The sequence below is a fragment of the Seriola lalandi genome, unplaced genomic scaffold (assembly GCF_002814215.2).
Source record: "Seriola lalandi dorsalis isolate HSWRI2012SDOR001 ecotype SW California unplaced genomic scaffold, Sedor1 jcf7180002054972, whole genome shotgun sequence".
Taxonomy (NCBI): domain Eukaryota; kingdom Metazoa; phylum Chordata; class Actinopteri; order Carangiformes; family Carangidae; genus Seriola; species Seriola lalandi.
Window position 1 is genome coordinate 1,617,347 of NW_019525660.1, and position 19,702 is coordinate 1,637,048.

The 19,702-nt window shown below is 37.8% G+C and overlaps 2 protein-coding genes across 2 annotated transcripts in view; both read left to right on the forward strand.

The window, feature by feature from the left end:
• The window catches only part of rxfp1 (relaxin family peptide receptor 1), a 63,044-nt gene extending 60,066 nt beyond the window's left edge, over positions 1 to 2,978 (forward strand). The window contains exons 17-18 of the mRNA XM_023397975.2: positions 8 to 226; positions 1,650 to 2,978. Coding sequence (XP_023253743.1) covers positions 8 to 226; positions 1,650 to 2,074 — 644 coding nt within the window. The 3' untranslated portion in view covers positions 2,075 to 2,978. The remainder of the gene's footprint in view (positions 1 to 7; positions 227 to 1,649) is intronic.
• Positions 2,979 to 7,926: 4,948 nt separating this feature from the next.
• etfdh (electron transfer flavoprotein dehydrogenase) overlaps positions 7,927 to 19,702 on the forward strand; it is a 22,612-nt gene continuing 10,836 nt past the window's right edge. The window contains exons 1-12 of the mRNA XM_023397962.2: positions 7,927 to 8,121; positions 8,866 to 9,024; positions 9,768 to 9,997; positions 10,397 to 10,478; positions 11,067 to 11,185; positions 11,751 to 11,828; positions 12,806 to 12,952; positions 13,394 to 13,534; positions 14,111 to 14,254; positions 15,310 to 15,478; positions 16,485 to 16,667; positions 17,128 to 17,349. Coding sequence (XP_023253730.1) covers positions 8,091 to 8,121; positions 8,866 to 9,024; positions 9,768 to 9,997; positions 10,397 to 10,478; positions 11,067 to 11,185; positions 11,751 to 11,828; positions 12,806 to 12,952; positions 13,394 to 13,534; positions 14,111 to 14,254; positions 15,310 to 15,478; positions 16,485 to 16,667; positions 17,128 to 17,349 — 1,705 coding nt within the window. The 5' untranslated portion in view covers positions 7,927 to 8,090. The remainder of the gene's footprint in view (positions 8,122 to 8,865; positions 9,025 to 9,767; positions 9,998 to 10,396; positions 10,479 to 11,066; positions 11,186 to 11,750; positions 11,829 to 12,805; positions 12,953 to 13,393; positions 13,535 to 14,110; positions 14,255 to 15,309; positions 15,479 to 16,484; positions 16,668 to 17,127; positions 17,350 to 19,702) is intronic.

Genomic DNA, 19,702 nt, shown 5'->3' on the forward strand with positions numbered 1-19,702 from the left:
TCTGTAGGTCTGAACCTGGTGGCATTCCTCATCATTGTCCTATCCTATGCAAGCATGTTCTATAACATCCAGAGAACCGGCACTCAGACCACAAAATACAGCAACCATATCAAGAAAGAGGTGACCATCGCCAAAAGGTTCTTCTCTATCGTCATCACTGACTCCCTCTGCTGGATCCCCATTTTCATCCTCAAGATCCTGTCACTGCTGCAGTTGGAGATTCCCGGTAAAGTGGAAGTGCTATAACCGTTTAAAGGAATACTCCACTGAAAGTTTACATTTAGAGTATCAACTGCACTCCCTCTGTAAGCCTGCAGCAGTAGTCAGCATGGATTCACAGCAGTTGATTGAAAGATGCAGAAGTTGGGGGTAAACAGGGGTAAAGTAGAAAGCAGGAAAAGAGGTCATATTATTTAGCCTTTAGCTTCACCACACTGGTTACCTATTTGTTTAAGTGCTGATTTTAAGATTTTATTGATTTTACTTTTATCATTCACTGTGGCCAGGCTCCATCTGGTGCAACCTGCCGTTCTCAGACAAAAAGCTGCTGCCAGTTCTTATGTCTACATGTAGATCATGCCTTTGCAGAGCCACTGAGCTAAGAGGTCACAAAATCATCATCTTCCTTTAAAACCCATTTTAAAAACTTTCTTTTTATTTGTGATAACTCATTATGTTTTATGGACTGTGCATCTTAAATTATCTTAGGTTTACTTTCAGTTTTACTGGTTTTTGCATTGTTTAGTTTATTCCTGTATCTTTGTTAGTATTGGTTATTTTAGTGTAAAGAACTTTGCAACACTGGTTTTGAGACTGCTATACAATAAACCAAATCATTATTACTGTTCCAATAGCCATTCAGTCACAGCAAAAATTGTCTATAGAAATGTCTGAATCTACTTTCATATAGCATAATCCATTCCTTCATTATTGTTCATATCCTCAGTATGTTTCAAACAATTATTGCTTTACTAATAAATTGTTAAACTGGAGACTTCTGGCAGAGCTTTGAAGCTTTGAAGAAATGCTAGGATGGCAATGAAGGAGAGCAAACTTGTTCAGAAGAAACTGTGATTGTTTGGAAGATTGTGAGAATTTTAATGATATACATAGAAGTGGGTCATGATTGGTTTCTAAGGATGTTTGCAGCCTTGAGCTGCCATTGGACTCTATCTGATACTATATCTGCTGTGAATCAGAGCTGAAAACATAGAGGAAAGAACTCAAAAGCTATATTTTCTGTGGAGTATTCCTTGAACCCTTTTATTGATTGTGTATCATTTATTCTTACAGTAGTCTCTGTAAGAGCTCTGCTAAGTGCAGGAAGCAAGCATTAAAATGTTTTTCAGTAGACCTCAGATAGTCTAGAAAGAGTATTTAACTGTAGCCGCCTTGTTGAAGTCTATACTGTATACTCTGATCACCATTGAGTGTTGTACAGAATCCCTAATAGCTCCCTAATTCTGCCCCCTGTAGACACAAAGGGGATTTTCATTTATTATATAAATGGCTTTTTTTTCTTTCTTTTTTTTTAAAGGTTGTCATGTTGAAATACTCATATAACCATGTTACACTTCTCTAAACAAAGACTGTATATTAGTTCTGTTGTTTTATTTCGTTCTCTCTGTCTTTTCTCTCTCCACCGGCAGGTACCATCTGCTCCTGGGTGGTCATATTCATTCTCCCCATCAACAGCGCTCTTAACCCCATCCTATACACGCTGACCACACGGCCTTTCAAAGAGACAATTCTGCAGGTGTGGGCTAACTACAGGCAGAGGAGGCCCCTGCTCAGCGGTCACCCAGCTCATCATCCGTCGCTCACCTGGCAGGAAATGTGGCCCCTGCAGGAGAACAGCCACGGCCTCACCCCGGGGCACCCTCTGGAAATGACAAGCACGCTAGCCAAGCTCACCCCTGTGGAAAATACCAACGAGGGTTACAGTGACATTACTGTTTGCACACAGCTACAACAGAAGCAATGTACAGCACTGTCTGTGCTCTCACAGAAACAAACAGTGCCACACACACACACACACACTCAGACACACATACAATCAAATGAACTCACCTAGGTGTCTAACACCAATTAAATGTGATTCAGGTTCATTTATCTGCGTAATTAAGAGCGTTCAACCTGTTTGAAAATACACTCTTTAAAGGGATACTCCTTGATTTGTGGACAGATTTCTCCTTTGTTGTTGAAAATCATTAGTATTCATTCGTTTATTTTTTTGGGAAATCCCAGTGTGTGCCTGTGTTGCCCAAGCAGCAGCCATAACAGCATATTGGTGAAGTCAGTGCAGAAAGCCTTTCTACAGCAGAGCAGTTCCCCTAATGAAGACCACCTTCTGGCTCCAAAGAAAATCTCTATCAATACAGAACAGAAGTCCTGCCCCACTTCTGGTTGAGCTTTTGTTCCACTAGCTTTTATTGCTGAGTTTTATTTCTCACACAGGGCTTCTTTCATCAAAGCTAAAACATGATAGTGGAGCATTTTGTCCAAGCTCTGAGCTGAATATTAATCTACTACCACATTTGCAAGTAATATTTGGTCAGTTTGTCATTTCTAACAATGAGAAGAGACTACGGCTACAGCTCCCAACAACCATTTCTCTGGTGGCTAAGATTCATTAAATGTGTTTTTGTTGAATTCTAACAAAATCATTTGTGAGTGTTTTTGACCTTGCAGACAGTAATTTGACACAAAAAAAATCTCAAGATTCACTTACCAGCTTTTGCCAGAGCTTTCAGCTTGCATCTCGCAGTCTTCCTCAGCAAATGGAGTTTACTCAAAAAAATAATCAGTGTTATCTTTGTTAAAATGATGGGATGCTCAAATTTGTGGACAAGAAAGTAACCCATTGCAGTTTTGTGCAACATAGAAGCAATTTTTTTAGAAAAATCGACAAAACAGAATTGCGAACAGTCTGTTTCCATTGAGTGATGTGATGCGAATAAACCTGTTTTTTCCTTTTGCGATATTATTCCAATTAAACATGATGACAGATTTCCAGCAGTCTGCCTCTCGGTTGGATCTGGCTTCCTGTGGCAGGATACAGCAGGCAGCACTACTTAAATGTGAAAAAAGTGCATTTCAATTTTGCAAAATGTTGCTTTGTCAAAAGGTCTGAAGAAACACCTCAGACAAGTGCATATTTTTTTTTCAAAAATTCACGTGTCGAATACTCGTTTTTAAGTTCGCAATTTCAAATTGCGCATCAAGCAGGTTTTTTGAATCACCAGAGAAGGTTAGAAATATATTAAGAAACGATTGAATACATTTTTGTTTTGTTTTTTTGATAATTGCAAAAGCATAGAAAATCACCAGCTGTGTCTGTATCCATTAACTCTATACAAAATGACTCCCATAAAACCAAATTGGGATTTTCTTGCCTAAAGATGAAGTGAAGATGACTCTAAAATGCCCCCCAGCCACAGTTTACTCAGCCCCCTGTTAACTGTTTGAGGTTAGCATTTTCCTGATACTAAAGCTGTACAGCCATTTTTATTGGTTTTGTTTGTTTTGTTAGTTCACACTATACATTTTAATTGGCCTTCCTGCACGTCATGAACTTGCAACGTTTATACTAACACTAGAGTCAGATACAGATCTGATACAGATCAGGTGGCCAACCACAGCATGTTTCTCACACTGAAGCACAGAAGCACCAGCTGGTTTGTCCATTTCCAAATCCAGTAAAGTTTTTTTTTTTTTAAACAGTACGACCACATCCACAAGAGCAGCAATGGCAGCATTACTTCACCTATTAATGAGAAAGTAAGAAGAAAACATGAAAAATATGGAGCTGCAGAAGGTAATATGGAGTCTGCTCTGAAGCCAATTTCATTTTATATTAAAGCAGTCTCTTTTTTTAGACTTTTAGCTACAACATGTAGAATACTATTCCAGTGATATGAAATTTCATCCAAGCTTGTCCTATTTATTGATCTTTGAGGCAATTAATCAGGGATTGTGACCCCCTCAAACCGCACATCAAACGACAACCAATTTGGCAGAAATTCGACCTGATTTATGAAAATAGTCTGTGGTGACCAATTTATGAAGTGTCTGCCCGGCTTAATGTCTCGCAACTAAATTACTGACCTAAAACTTTTGGTTCTGGTGCCTCTAAAACACAGTGGAGATGTGTATTTTCCAACTGCTAACACTTCACAGAGGTGTTTATGTCTACATTTATATGGGTGGGTTTTTGTGTTAAAAATAGACAAGTGATTCAAGCAGAGTTTGGTTCTTTTGCAGAAAGTTTCCCTTTCAAAACGCTCTAGATATAATAAACACACAGAATACTGATGGGTTGAGGAAAATAAGTATATTTCATACAATACTGGTACCCTCCAAACTTGAAACTAAAGGGAGAATCTCAAAACAAAGCCGAACACCATAATTGACCATTATCTACCTACACCAAATATTTACACTGTCCCTGCTGCCACCTCTTGTTCTGGTAGCAGCTGTCACCGTTTGCAATGGCAGTGCTCAGCAATGAGACCGCTCTGAGTAGACACAGTATGGCTCTTGTGTAGCAGCGTGATTATCTTCTCCACACTGTTTTCCCTGTCTGTAACTTAAGATCTGACTCTAGGATGTAATCCATCTTATCTGAGAAATATAATTGATGTAACAATTTCCAAGTGAACCAAAAATCATCAACCAATTAAGACAGAAGCAGTTATGTAATTGGTTAAACATTGGGTGAGAGATGTGACATTGCCCCAGTTTGTGGATGGACAAACTCTGTGGGAGTTCTGTCTGTCTTTGTCTTTTCGTGACCGTCCCACTGTAATCAAATGAAATGACTCTCTGATTAAATTATTCATAACATTTCTACTAATCAGCTCAGTTCTAAGAGTCTCTAGAAACAAGGAAATCTGTTGGTAATGTTGTAATTTAATCAACCAAGATCATTTGCTGTTTCACTATTAAACATGTTTACTGTACATAGTATGTGTAAAAACCATTAAGCTTACTAATTCCTGATGGGGGTTGAGTGTAAATGCAAATGGTGAATACTGTATTTCATATTTGTAACAAACCAATGCAGCGAGTGAAAACATTTTCAGGCTTTGAAGTGAAAATGATCCCACCAGAATTCACATTATTTTAGTATTCTGGGGAGTTGTTAGCACTGGGGGCACTGCAAGAATACACTCCTACATCTTGGATCCAAGTTGATGGAATGTAGTGGAATGAATGATTGATATGAGTGTTTGATTGTATGTCAGACACACATATAGAGACTTTTCCTGGTGGCAGTGTTGAGGGCCTGTTGGACTGAAGAGAATGTGAGAAGCATATAAACATGTCCTTGTTTGCTTTGAGGCAACAAAGATGATTATTCCAAGTATGTGCCAAGGTTTTTATTTCAAAAGTTTTATTCATGCAACAACGAAATAGAGTTTGTGATGCATTTTTCATACAGTTTCCTGCCCTCACTTTGCAGCAATGATTCTGCCTATAGACCCAATTTCTTTTGGCATAGTTGTTGCAATTACTGATGAAGAATTGTCTGAATTGTGTGAAAAATCCTCTTGGAACAGGGTGGTTCGTGGTTTCAGCAGGTGCAAACTCTGCTTGTGGGAGAGAGGTAGAACTGGGTTAGTAAATACAAGCAGAAGCAGCCACCATTTACTAAGAGACATAGAACAGAGAGGCTGAGATCACATCAGTGCATAAATTACAGAACAAGGATGCACGATGTCACTGATGCAGTCACAGCAGCTCCCGTCCAACCGCATAAAAACAGTAACTGCTGCAGTTTTTGACATTTGCACCATCTGCAGCCAGTAAGTATAACAGCTGCATTTCTTTATTGTTAGTTTTTAGCCACAGTAGCAGCATAGCTCTAGGAATGATAATGAAAGTCAGTTCACCACTTTGGTCCGGACTACTTTGAATTGCCATGAAATTCTGTGCAAACATTCATGGTGCCCAGAGGATGATGCCTACTGACTTTGGTAATTCCATGACTTTTCCTCTAGCGCCACCAGCAGGTTGACATTTTTGTCTTCATGTTTTTATTTTATTTAGCACAGTGTGAAACGTATAACATCACACACAAAAACATAGTTACTAAAAATAATATTGCTGAAGGTGTAACACTCATTGCCTGCAAGTGGTGCAAGTGTTCAACACACATACATTCCCATCTCTGTTGACAATAATGTACCAGCCTAAATTCTGGTCTCATAATATTTGTAGCTGTAAATCATCACATGCTGGCATGGCAGATGAAGTTCAGTGACATTAAAGGGTACTTATCAAACTAATGCAAAATGATCTTATGGGGGGCACATTCCAAAACACCAAGGCAAGGACCATTTATCACCAAAGATGTTTCTATGTATTTCTAAAAATTGTAGATTTTCACTGTTAATGTCAAAATGGGAACTACTAATTTAGGCAGAACATCAGAAAAATAAAAAGTAATAATAATAAAAATTGACTTTTTGTAGCTCATTGTGGTGCTCATGTTTGCTCTAAACTACATCAAACAATAGTCCAACCCTTCAGCAGAGCAGTGAAAAGGACCACATCTTCCATGTGTCTCTGCAACTTCATAACCATCTTTGCAAGTCTGCCGTAGTTCTTAATGTTTAATTTGCAGCTAAACGCTTTGAATCTTCAGAATTCATGTAATTGTGTATTTTGAACATTTTATGACCAACCTTTTTTGTACAGTTGGTCACTGGGCAGTTCTACTGATAAACTTTGGTGGGTGAATCAATTGCTTTTTGTACCTTTTCATTTTCAACATCTAATACATCAAAATACATTTCATGCAGTACACTTGTTTAATCTCATAATTCTAACAATACTGTACATGCAGCATACTTGCAGCAAAGACCTTTTTTTTTTTATTTCATGGTAACTTTCTAAGTTTTAGGATTATCCAGTCTGTTAGTGAGGGAAATGATGCATTTTTTATTCTGTATTTTGTCTTTAGTCCATTTTGTGTTGTCTCTGACACCAAAAATGATTCTAGTGAAATATTGAATGTAATGTCTGAGATAAATTCAGTATGTTCAGCAAAGAATGTATGTAATTTGGGCACGTATAACCTGGTATAAGGTATACATGGGTTGCAGCTTCACAGGCAGCAATTTTAAATTGTCTTTTATAAATCCAGTTTAGAAATTCCCCAGCTGGTCTGTGGGTCTGAAAATGGACTCACCCTCACCTCACCAACAGCTGCACCAAACGACACATTTTTAACACTGTGGTCTATACAGTGAGGACATTTGTATAATAATCATAAGCTCGTCTGTGCATACTTTGTTCAGTGAAGGACTGATTCCTGTGGAAATGTATTTTTTCAGACATTGTAAATGTGTGAATGTATAGCAGACACGGAGGAGAATAAATTAGATGTTATTACTATGATTTTTGAGTACATTATGTGATAGTTTGTGTTTACATTACCTTCCCATACATGCTGAAAACACGGAGAAGCCAGCACTTTGCTTGAGATATACAAGCAACATGTACACTTACATTTAATATTGATGGGAAAATATATGAGTTCATTTGTTGTATTGACCTGTGCCCTATAATAAAATTACTTATGTATTGTATTGTATTGTTATGTAATTACTTATCTGTTTGTTGACTTTTCTTATCACCTCAAAATTGTACTAAGTACACTCCACCACTGGTAAACACAGAGGTAGGTCAACTATAATTTCTAGTAAGCTCATAAAGTTCTACATTCAGTGAATGCTTACAATTTTAGAAAATCCCAGATGTATGCATGTATGTAATCTCCTTTAACACAATGGCTGAGTCCTAAGCTTTACCTTCCCGGATTTACCAAAGCAGTGCTGTAGAGTGAGGTGTGGAGATCTACACTTGCGCAGTTACCTGAACGCCGCCGCAGCAGCGCAGCTTTGTGACGCTCTCATGTGTCTGTGTTATGAGACGTATTTTGTAAGGCTCAACATTTGTTTGCAGTGTGGGCTGATTACACAAGCTCTGCACTGGCAACGAAGTGAGGGCACCCCAGCTTCACTTGGGCTGATTTAAAAAGAAAAACCAAGGACCGCTAGTGAGCTTACTCTAGCTGACACATAATGTTTCCAGCTAGCAGATACTCAAGTCAAGGTACGTGAGCTAATAGCTAGTTAGATAAGGTATTGTGAGTTTGTCTGTGCTGGACTCGGCTGCTAATTTACTTTACCAGCAGTGTTGTCATCTTACTTTAGCATTTTACAAAGGGTTAAGTACTGAATATTTTTTCCTCGTGTTTAAATTTTGTTGTTTGGCTTTCTGTTTTAGCACTAGTCTAAACTAGCATGCTCATTTGTGTTAGCATCATGCTAAAAAGTAGGTGAAAGTTCAACTAATATATGGGTCACTTGAACAGTGTCCTTGTCATGAATTATATGAGCCATTTATGCCTTTTCAGCAAAATACTGATGTTGTTACTACCTTGTCATTGTTTTGTAAATATTTGTGATGTAAAGAGGATGTCAATTTGCAGCTTGGACTTTGAATTTAGCTTAGCAGTAGTCACATAAAAAAAAATGCTAGCTAGCATTGAGCTACAGCCGCATCTGATCAGTCTGACAGCTGCTTGACATGTTCACTACATTAGGTACTAAAATAAACTTTTGTTTGTCTCTGTCATGTGTGTGTTGAGGAGCCATGTCCAGAAGTCCCATTAGTATATTATGTCTAAATTGGTCAGTTTCTATTTGTTGTCATTTTATTGTATTTCATAAATGTTTTATCATTTAAAATCCAGGTCAGGCTCAACTAAACCAGTGAGCACACTAAAGAGAGTGTACTGCCACATTCCCACCAGTCTGAACTGGTATTGACTTGGACCTGTTCTTCCTTTTGCAGCCCACAGGTGTATCAGGGCATGGAAAACAGTACAGACAGAGCATGCTGCTCCTCAGCTGTACACAACTCTACACAGAAGAACTTGTTCTTCAGGAACAGTTCCCCGCGTCACAACACACTACACCATCCACCCCCGGGATAAAGATCCAAGATGGGAAGGTAAGACACTACACTGTGTAGAATTACTTTAAAATTACATGTTATTGTAAGGACCCACAGTCAAGATGGTTCTCATCATTTGGATGATCAAAGTCAGACATGCACTGGCACTCTTGAGGGGAGTGATCTTTTTTTGTCAGTTCAATCTTATCCAGGTTTCTGATGTGTTTATACAGGAATATTAATTCTCTTTTTGTTTACTTTTTCCCTACATAGTAAAGTTTACAGTGCAACTTATAACAGACTAGGAAGAGAAAAGTCAGTGTGGAAGGATGGTTAGACAGAAGGTCAGACTGGTCGAATCTCTACAACCCATGAACATCAGGGAAAGTTTTTGTCCTGTGAAATCTGATACAGTCTATAGCATTATTCTAGATTTAAAGTTCAGTTAGTTCTTCCTTTGCTGTTTAGTGAATGGCTCTAATGCTTATCTTCGTTCGACTTGTGAGGACCATATAAGTTCCACATTATGAGTCAGCAGTGTGAATACATCCAAGAAAGTGTTTTCTTTGCCTTTTTTAAATTCAAATTTGAAATTCAGTTTATTTGGATAAAATATTCAGTTATTACTTTGGGCAGCTCTGCTGTCTAATCCATTCAGTTTTGGTTTAAACTGTGCCAAGTGTTCCACACAGGACTGCAGCTATCCTCCTGAAATATTGCAAATTGTGTCTGTATGCACTGCCTCTGTCTTTCATGGGTGATGCAGTTCTGCCTTAATATTTCTTTCTTATCTTTTCCAGGGATTGAAATGGAGAGGTTTGCAGATGAGGCAGATGTGGTGATAGTAGGTGGAGGCCCTGCTGGTCTTACGGCAGCCATTCGTCTGAAGCAGCTTGCTAACGAACATGAGAAGGAGCTGCGAGTGTGCCTTGTGGAGAAGGCCTCTCAGATTGGAGCACACACACTGTCAGGTGCCTGTCTGGAGCCCACTGCACTCAGTGAGCTCTTTCCTGATTGGAAGGAACGAGGGGTGAGTGTTTTATTCAATATTTCTTCTTTGGGAGTTTGGTGTATAGACTGTCAACAAAGATGTTCTTCCTTTAAAGCATAAGGGATTGCTACAGCACATATATCCATGTTGTTATAGTATGTTGTGTTATATATTGTATTTTGTGACTGTACTGTACATCACCAAGGCTATATAACATACCCACATATACTGTACATACTGGTATGTAGTACAGTTTATCCATCATCATTTGCATACACCTACACTGGCTATGTGTAGGAATATGCATGCATTTGAGTTAATATTAGAATGTAAATCTGAATATAAAACACTGTTAATTAATTGTAAATTTATTTGTTAATACAAACAAATCCTTATGAAGTCAAACTCTTAACAACACACATTGTGTTCCTAATTCAGGCACCTCTGAACACTCCAGTGACTGAAGATGTGTTCAGCATTTTAACAGAGAAACACAGAATCCCTGTCCCCATGTTGCCAGGTAAAATCCTCTGATATTGTATTGGAATAAAAATGGTATCTAATGCTATCTAAGCCACGCTATTGGTGTGACACACAGAGAGGGTGTTTAACCGTTTCATGGTTTCAGTCAGGGATCAGAGTTGCATTTGTAACTATTAGTATGTGTTGTTTACTATTGGGAGTAAAGTGGCTTCAAATACATAAACAAGGGATTTAAAACTAATAGATAGGATGTGTCTGCATTTCAGTGCGAATCGAGTGGTGCATAGATTGAACAGACATATTGTTTATCTGAACTGATATGAGAGAAAGATGCATCGCTCTAAGGGTTGTCACACTGTCAAATTTCACTTGACTTTTTCAATGATAATCAATGTGGAACATACCTGTAATCTATATGGTCAACAATCACAGTTGATTCTTTAAATTTGTTCATATTTGCACTTCAGATTTGCAACAGATGTATGCATATGTTTTATTTTATAAGCGAGAACTGCTGCATACATAAACTCAACTCTCAACCTGTGGGTCAGCTTGTTATAACTTATAACACCATAACATTATTGAAATTATTTTATTTCTGCATGATTTTTCCTGCTGTCTGCAGGTCTGCCAATGAGGAACCATGGTAACTACATAGTGAGGCTGGGGAACTTTGTACGCTGGCTGGGGGAGCAAGCTGAGGAGCTTGGAGTAGAGCTGTACCCTGGTTATGCTGCAGCTGAGGTGAGACCTCCTTTGGATTTCACTGATGTACTGCATATTTTTTCTTTTGTTCCCCCCTCCTTTATCTCTCTCAAAATGTATTATAGTTGGTTAGGTTGACTGTGGCTGTGTAGATCATTAGTCCATGAACCACTGTATCTCAGCCACCACTAGCCTGATTTTTACAAAGCCAGGTGAGATCTTTTTTTTGGCACTTTTTACTGTTGTTATTGAAGTTGTATTTAATTAAAGTTGTACTGTTTGGCCTGATTTAGGTGCTAAAATCGAGAGCAAACTTAACATTTTTTAATTTTTATGATTCAAAGAATGATTAAAAAAAAAAGAGAGAGAGAGACCATAATGTACCGATACATTTTTCATTTTTACAGCCTAATCAATGCATTGGATCCATTATTACTGGCTGCTGTAGGCCGATTATAGGTTAATCTTTTATCAGTGGGAATGTGGATATAATACAATAATCAGAAGTACAGTGCCCCTGTTCATTCCTGTTCCGTCATTGTAATTAAACATGTTTATAGTCCCCTCTCAGCTTCAAATTTTTATCTGTTTTACTTTTGTCAAGGTTTTGTTTCACGAAGACGGAAGTGTAAAAGGAATTGCCACAAATGATGTAGGCGTGGCCAAGGATGGCTCACCAAAGGTACTGTACAGTAAAACGTTCCTTTAATAACACTGAGATCTTCAGCCCTCCTCATGGCTTCATGAAAGTTAGAAATGCAGGCCATTCTTTACAATATAACATCGCTTTGGAAATTATTCAGACCTCTGAATTTTGGCACACTTTATTGTGCTGTAAATTTAACTTTGAATGGATAAATGTGCCCCAGTGAAAGTGAAAACATATTTTTTGAAATTTTTGCAAATTATTAAAAATCAAAAACTGAAATCTTGCATTAATTTATCAATTTGAAATTAAATGTACTGCACAATAATATGTGCAGAAAGTGAATGAGTGTTATTACTTAATACTAATCTGAAGCGACTGTATGCATGAATATTTTCAGAGCATCATTATGGCCATTTAGAAAACTCTTTTCTTCTCCTATGGGTTTAATGCCAATTTCAGACTACACGATATACACCCAATAATAACCTTAACACACCCCAACAGACGTAGGGTGTTGGGACCAAAAATAGGTGTTGAACGAGACAGTTGATCATTTTACCTTGTATAGTATATCATGTTAGATGACAACCGATGCCACAACTGTGACACCTCAGGACGTCCCGACAGAAAGACTAGTGTGTCAGGCAAAGTGAAAAGAGGCGAAAGAAGAAAGTGGAACTGTGAAACAGGATTGCAGGGTTTGTGTAACTATGGCAACAGCACCCCTTCTTCTTTTTAGGTGTCCTCAAGACACAAGCGGGCAATATCATGTTTATGTTTATGTTCCTGGAAATCAGTTCCTGGCCGACAAAAGTATAGTGTAGTCTGAGCCTGATGTAAGAGGGTATTTGATTTTTTTTTTTTTCTTTTTTGTCTGATTATACAATGTTTTGTTGTTCTATCTATCTATATCTGTATATATAGCAATTGAACGCATTATTCTCTATATTATATTCAGTTACTTCTCACTCATGAAATATTTTTATGTGTCTTTTCATCTCTTGCTTTAGGATGTTTTTGAGAGGGGAATGGAGCTCCATGCTAAAGTCACGTTGTTTGGAGAGGGCTGTCATGGCCACTTGGCCAAGCAGCTTTACAAGCAGTTCAACCTGCGCGAGAACTGTGAACCCCAGACCTATGCCATCGGCCTGAAGGAGGTAAATAACATGTACAACCCACATCAAGTTAATGCTGGAAAGAAACTCACTCTGTTCATGCCCTACATTGTGTTTCTCCTTAATTTGGTTTATCTGATCGTTCTTAAAGAGTAATATCCGTCCAGAAGAATCTGATAAAAAGTGGTTGCATAATGTTCTTTCTGCACTAGAGATTAAGCACTGTATAATCCATCTGCTGTAAAGTCACAATTTACTTTCAGTCACTGTAGGAAGCAGAAATGCAACACCTTGTTCTCCACATTCTTAGCTTTGAGATCAGGAAAAAAAAGATTTATGGCTAATGGGATGAAAGTTGCCACCAACATCTACTATAACACATAGCAAACATGGTCATTGTGGATCTGAAAAAGGTATAAATGAGTGTAATTAAATAAATCTTCTGCCCATTAATAACTTTTGTCCCCTCTTTGTTCATTTTAGCTGTGGACGATTGATGAGAAGAAGTGGAGGCCAGGCAGAGTGGAGCATTCTGTGGGTTGGCCCCTGAACAGGAATACATATGGAGGATCCTTCCTGTATCACCTGAATGAAGGAGAACCGCTCGTGGCCTTGGGTTTTGTGGTGGGTGACTTTGTATACATTCAAGTGATATTACTAAATGTGACAGCTGGATCCCAGTTTTTATGCACATGCACTCTGAGCTTGGTGTGTTTTTGTGTATTTATTTAAGCCTCCAATTCCTGCCATTAAGAAACATCCATCCGTCATTATGTCGCCACCATCATTTAACCATACGTATAGTATTATCCAGGTGATGAGCAGTATGCAGTTTTCACCAGAAATTGCAGTTTGCATTCAGGCCAGATTAATTTTTTTTTTGTCTCGCTAAACCATAGACTGGATACAGAGTAAGATAAAAGCTGAATTTGTTATGTCATAACGGAGAGTCTGAATAAATATTTTAATGAGGTGTTTCAGTTTTTTTTACACACTGCACATTCTAAGCTTCGTAACTAGTTTTAATTTAACACTACAACATGAGAAGAAATGAAAAAAATAAATGTATTTGAATTAATTCCTTTGCTACAGTGACTTAAAAAAATATTTGCCTTTCCAAGTATTTGTTCACTTGGTCTGTTATACTTGTTGTTGTTTGAAACAATCAACATTAAACCAGCAAATCTTTTCCTGCTCCAGGTAGGACTAGACTACACCAACCCTTACCTGAGCCCCTTCAGAGAATTCCAGCGCTGGAAACACCACCCCTTTGTAGCACCCACTCTGGAGGGGGGCCACAGGATTGCATATGGAGCCAGGGCCCTGAATGAGGGAGGATTACAGGTATTATCAATGTGAAGGAGGACAATTGTATGGCATAGAGTGTGTTTGTCAAACTTATAGAAAATACACAACACCATAAAACTGACCAAATGTAAATGTCACAAGATTGAGTGAGTGCAGCTATGCCACTGGTGAAATAACAAAGATGTACTTGCAGTTTATTTTTGTTTACTACAGGGAAGACTGCAGGGCATGAAACTAGTCAGTTGCTTAAATTTATTCCTACTTTCATATTAAAGTATAGCCGCAAACTCTTTTGATTTAAATGTTTTCACTACTATTGTTACATTAGTGTGTTTGGTATTTTACTATGCACACACACGTGTATGTGTATATATATATACCAACTGATAAACACTGATATCCCTATGTATATCCCTATGTTTTCACATGTGGTTTTATAGTTGATCATATCTAGAAATAGTGAACTTATGGACATACTGATGACACACTCACCAAGCTCTTTATTAGGAACACCAGTGCACCTGCTTATACCTGCAGTTATCCAATCAGCCAATCTTGTGGCTGCAGTGCAATACTTCACATCATGTAGATACAGTTGAGGAGCTTCAGTTAATGTTCACATATCAGAATGGGGGAAAAAATTTTGATCTCAGTGACATTGATCATGGCATGACTGTTAGACCCAGATGGGCTGGTTTGAGCATTTCTGACACTGGTGATCTCCTAGAAGTTTCACACTTAACAGTCTCTCGAGTTTTTACTCAGTATGGTGCAAAAAACAAGAAACATGGAGTGCAGATCTGCAAAAATTATGTGATGCAATCATGCCAACATGGAGCAGAATCTCAAAGGAAAGTTTCCAACATCTTGTGGAACCCATACCACGAAGAACTGAGACCGTTTTGAGAGCAAGGTTTTTGAGAGTATTGGTACAGTGTTCCTAATACAGCCTTCTGTGAGTGTATTTGTTCAGGATAGGGCACATTGAGCAGCTGCCACATTCTTAAAATCCAGTTAGAAGTTTAAGGCCTGAGAAAGTAGAACGCAAGAAAGTTGTAAATGGGCTCAAACTCTCTCTTATTCCTCTCCAGTCTCTCCCAAAGCTGACTTTCCCTGGAGGGCTGCTGATTGGCTGCAGCCCTGGTTTCATGAACGTCCCAAAGATCAAAGGCACTCACACGGCTATGAAAAGTGGCATGCTGGCTGCTGAGGCAATTTTCCCCAAAGTCACAGCAGAGAGCCTGGACTCAGAGACGACAGGTACGGAATTTAAGACCCACTAATAGTCATGATTGTGGCAGTGGTAGCTGTTTACGTTTAATTTTATTTTAGTTACACTATTAAGGGCGAGAGCTCATTCAAGCTTGCTCAGTTAAATTCAGAAATGTCACTGAACACCCAATGGAAAAAGATTTTAACACAATCACAAGTTACATAATCATAAACAGTGCTACAGAGCTTTCAGGTAGCAGTATTTGTCGGCTATGGAGGGTCAGTCAATAAACTCTTTTAATATGTGTTTTTAAAGTTACATGAGAAAACTTGTCCATTAGGGACAAATACTTTGCACTCAGACTATAGATGCATCCATCAAAAAACTGCTGTGTCAATAAAACTGATAGGGAACAGTTTCCAGAATCGTTCAGTCTTGCTCAGTTCAGTCAAAGGTTGAATGTAACAAATAGGGATTATGGTGTATGGATAGAGTATTGGGTATTGACTGGTACTTTGTGAACAGAGTATGATCTATCTTTGTAGACTGGTAACTTAATTACTTAATGGTTACAGTAATTTTTTCATGAAGTTTTTCCATAACTGTTAATCCTCTATAGCATAGTAACAAAATAATGTACTATTTTAATACAAATTGTCTGGTTTGGAAAAGTCAAAGAAAAACAGATATTACATTCTTAAAGAGTTAGTTCACTGATCCAATTTGATGGAGATGATTGCAATTAAATTTGTAGTGCTCAAAACACTGAAGAATTACATTTAAAAAAGTAATGGTATAGTGTTTTACCAGGAACTATGTCCTTGTTGATGAGCAAAGTCCACAGAACTGACTGTAAAATGTTTTTAAAGGAATTGTTTCTTCCAGCAAAAGTTTTAAACCTCTATGTTCCTGAAAATGTGTTGAAACCCAGTCTTTCTTTTATACATTTTTATTTAGCGAGGTTGGGATTACATGAGGCATTGTGCCACAATTGTGCAGAATAATAAACATGACAACAGCAGAGCAGAAATTAAATAATTTTTTTCATGCCAGGACTCCATGTACCTGAGTACGCTGACAGCTTGAAGAACTCGTGGATTTGGAAAGAGCTGTATGCAGTGAGAAACATCAGGCCTTCGTTCCACAATTACTTTGGCCTGTACGGTGGCATGGTCTATACTGGGATTTTCTACTGGGTCTTCAGAGGAAAAGAGCCATGGACACTTAAACACTGTGGTGAGTATCATGGAGCAGAATCCTTTTACGGTTTGGTGCCAACTTGAACATTTTTATGCATCTACAGTATCTGCTCTATCAAGACCTAACAAGAGCAGAGGGAAACAATAGACAAAAAGTTCAATTTTAGACACAAAGAATAACAGAACAGCGAAGGCTCTCTAAATGGTGATGTGCCATTATAAAACCTCTGTTATTTCACCTTCTTGCAATGTTGATTTGTAACAAAAAATAGCTATGCAGTTGTGAATATAGCATTGGGTGTAATCAGTGTTTTGTCCATAACCCTGGCTGAATGTGGAAAGCATTTTACATGTGAAGAGCAGTATTATCTGTGTTTCACTGTGCTGCTGCAGATCAGCAGAGTGCCAGTGGGTTCTCTTTAGGCAAGGTATGAGGCAGTCTTATCTCGGCAGAGAAAATCAACATTTCGTATCCGGCTGTACTCTATCTGTCTCAGGCCTTGATGCAAACCAGCTGAAACCGGCTAAAGATTGTACACCGATCGAGTATCCCAAGCCTGACGGCAAGATAAGCTTTGACCTGCTCTCCTCTGTGGCGCTGAGTGGCACAAATCATGAGGGAGACCAGCCCCCGCATCTGACTCTGAAGGATGACAGCGTTCCAGTCGCCAGGAACTTGGCCATATATGATGGGCCTGAACAGCGCTTCTGCCCTGCAGGTAACACCATCATGACCTCTGAATGTCTCACCCATACTATCTGTCAGAGTGTAGATAAGTTATTCTTTTTTCTGTTTTGTGGCATATGGTTTCACACCTGGGCTTGTAAACATGGGTCATATGAACTCAGTGGTGGTATATTTAGGGGAGAGAGAGTTTATATCCTGCAATTTTCAAAATTTCAGGAGAGTGAAATTAAATGTAAACTTTTTTGAACTGGACAGAAAATTAATCTGCAGCAATTTTTTTCAAGGCAAAATGCAAAACAATTCATCTCAAATTTGAAGATTTCCTGCATTTTTTGTTTTCTGTGATAGTGAACTGTCTATCTTTAGATTGTCAGACAGAACAAAGCCATTTGAATGTCAACTTGGATTATAGGAACAGCAAGGTGTTTTTCACTATTGTCTGCTATCTAATAGACCAAACAATTAGTCAAGAAAATTATCAGATTTATTGGTAATGGAAAAGAAAGCCTTAGTACCGGTTATATGAAATACACTTAATGGTGTTGTCTGTGCTAGTTGCTAAAACACATTCTGGTGTTCACACCAGTGAAGTAGGACTGCAATCAACAATAATGACTTTTTATTGTTGATTATTTTTCCAATTAGCTGCCCGGTCTATAAAAAAGGAAAAAATGTCTGTTTCCCAGAGCTAAGTATTGCTTATTTCATCCAACCAGCAGTCTAAAACCAAACTGTTTTCAATATACTGTAAAAATCCTCACATGTGAGAGGCTGGTATCAGTGAATATTTTGCATTTTTATTTGATCAAAGAATTAATAACTGCTGACTATCAGATGTCAGTGCCTGTGCTAAAATCATCAAAGATTTCCAACAGATGTTTCTGTGTTCTCTCCCCAAACAAAGTTAACCACAGTTTGATTTTAAAATGTTTCACAAATGACCAACTACAATAACCGAGTAAATAACTCCACACATCCTTGTGTGAACTTGCTCAATTTTGATGAAAAAATGCTTCACTGTTGTGAGATTGATGTTTCTGAAGGACAGGCTAATTAAATCCAGTGTAATTGTTTAGAGAAGTGTGTTCCATTGTGACAGATTCAGTAAGTGAGGAACAGAAAACATTATGTCACCTATACCCTGAATTTACTCAGCTGGAATTTTTTTTACTCAGTTCTTAAAATACCAAGAAAACTTTGACTGAAAACTTGTTTGGTTTAAAATATTTTTCATGCATCAAATGTGCATTTTTATCAATAGGATAAGAGACTGTGTGTTGACTTTGGTTTGGTTTATCTCATGTCTAGTGAAGCGGTTGATTGAAAAGTTAAACTCCTTAATCTGTCTCAGACACTGGTACTCTTTGAATTCTCTAGAAATGTTGAAACTTAGTGATGTGTGGTCAGTGGTAATGCTAACCTGGACAGATGCCAAATGCAGTGAGACAGTTGTGCTCTTCACGGAGACGAGCCATGACAATGAGTGGTGGGGATTAAATAAAGCGTGATAGTAATTGAAAGAGTACAAACTCTGTTCAGATTTCAGCTTTTAAGTTGTGGGCTTGTGTGGCTTAATCAACAGTCTGTGACAGGAATTTGTAAATGGTGATAGTGGCAAGAAGCAGCAGGCGTCATATCAGCTGGAACCTGTTGCATCCTCTAAGCGTTGGAGGATAGAACTTACCCATCATAGTACAATAAGGAATAAAAATGCCATGAAAACATTATTATATAGAATGGCATAAAACGTCATAAAAACATCAGAGTATAGTAAGGCATGAAACGTCATAGTATAGCAATGCATAAAATGTCATAGTATAGTAAGGCATAAGAATGCCAAAAAACATCATCGTATAGTATGTCATAAAACATCATAAAACAATAAGGCATGAAAATGCCAAAAAACGTCATAGTATAGTAAGGCATAAAAATGCCAAAAAAACATCATAGTATAGTAAGCCATAAAAATGCCAAAAAACGTCATAGTATACTATGGCATGAAATATATATTTTTTAAAAAACATCATAGTATATTATGGCATAAAACATCATAAAAACATCATAGTATAGCAAGACAAAAAAAGTCATAATACAGTAAGGCATAAAAATGCCAAAAAAACGTCATAGTATAATATAGCATAAAAAAAAAGTCATAGTATAGTAAGGTATAAAAATGCCATGAAAACATTATTATATAGTATTGCATAAAATGTCATAAAAACATCATAGTATAGTGAGGCATGAAACGTCATAGTATAGTAAGGCATAAGGAGGCCAAAAAACATCATAGTCTAGTAAGGCATGAAAATGCCAAAAAAAAAGTCATAGTATAGTAAGCCATAAAATGTAAAAAAAAAAAAAAAAAAAAAAAAAAAAAAATTAAA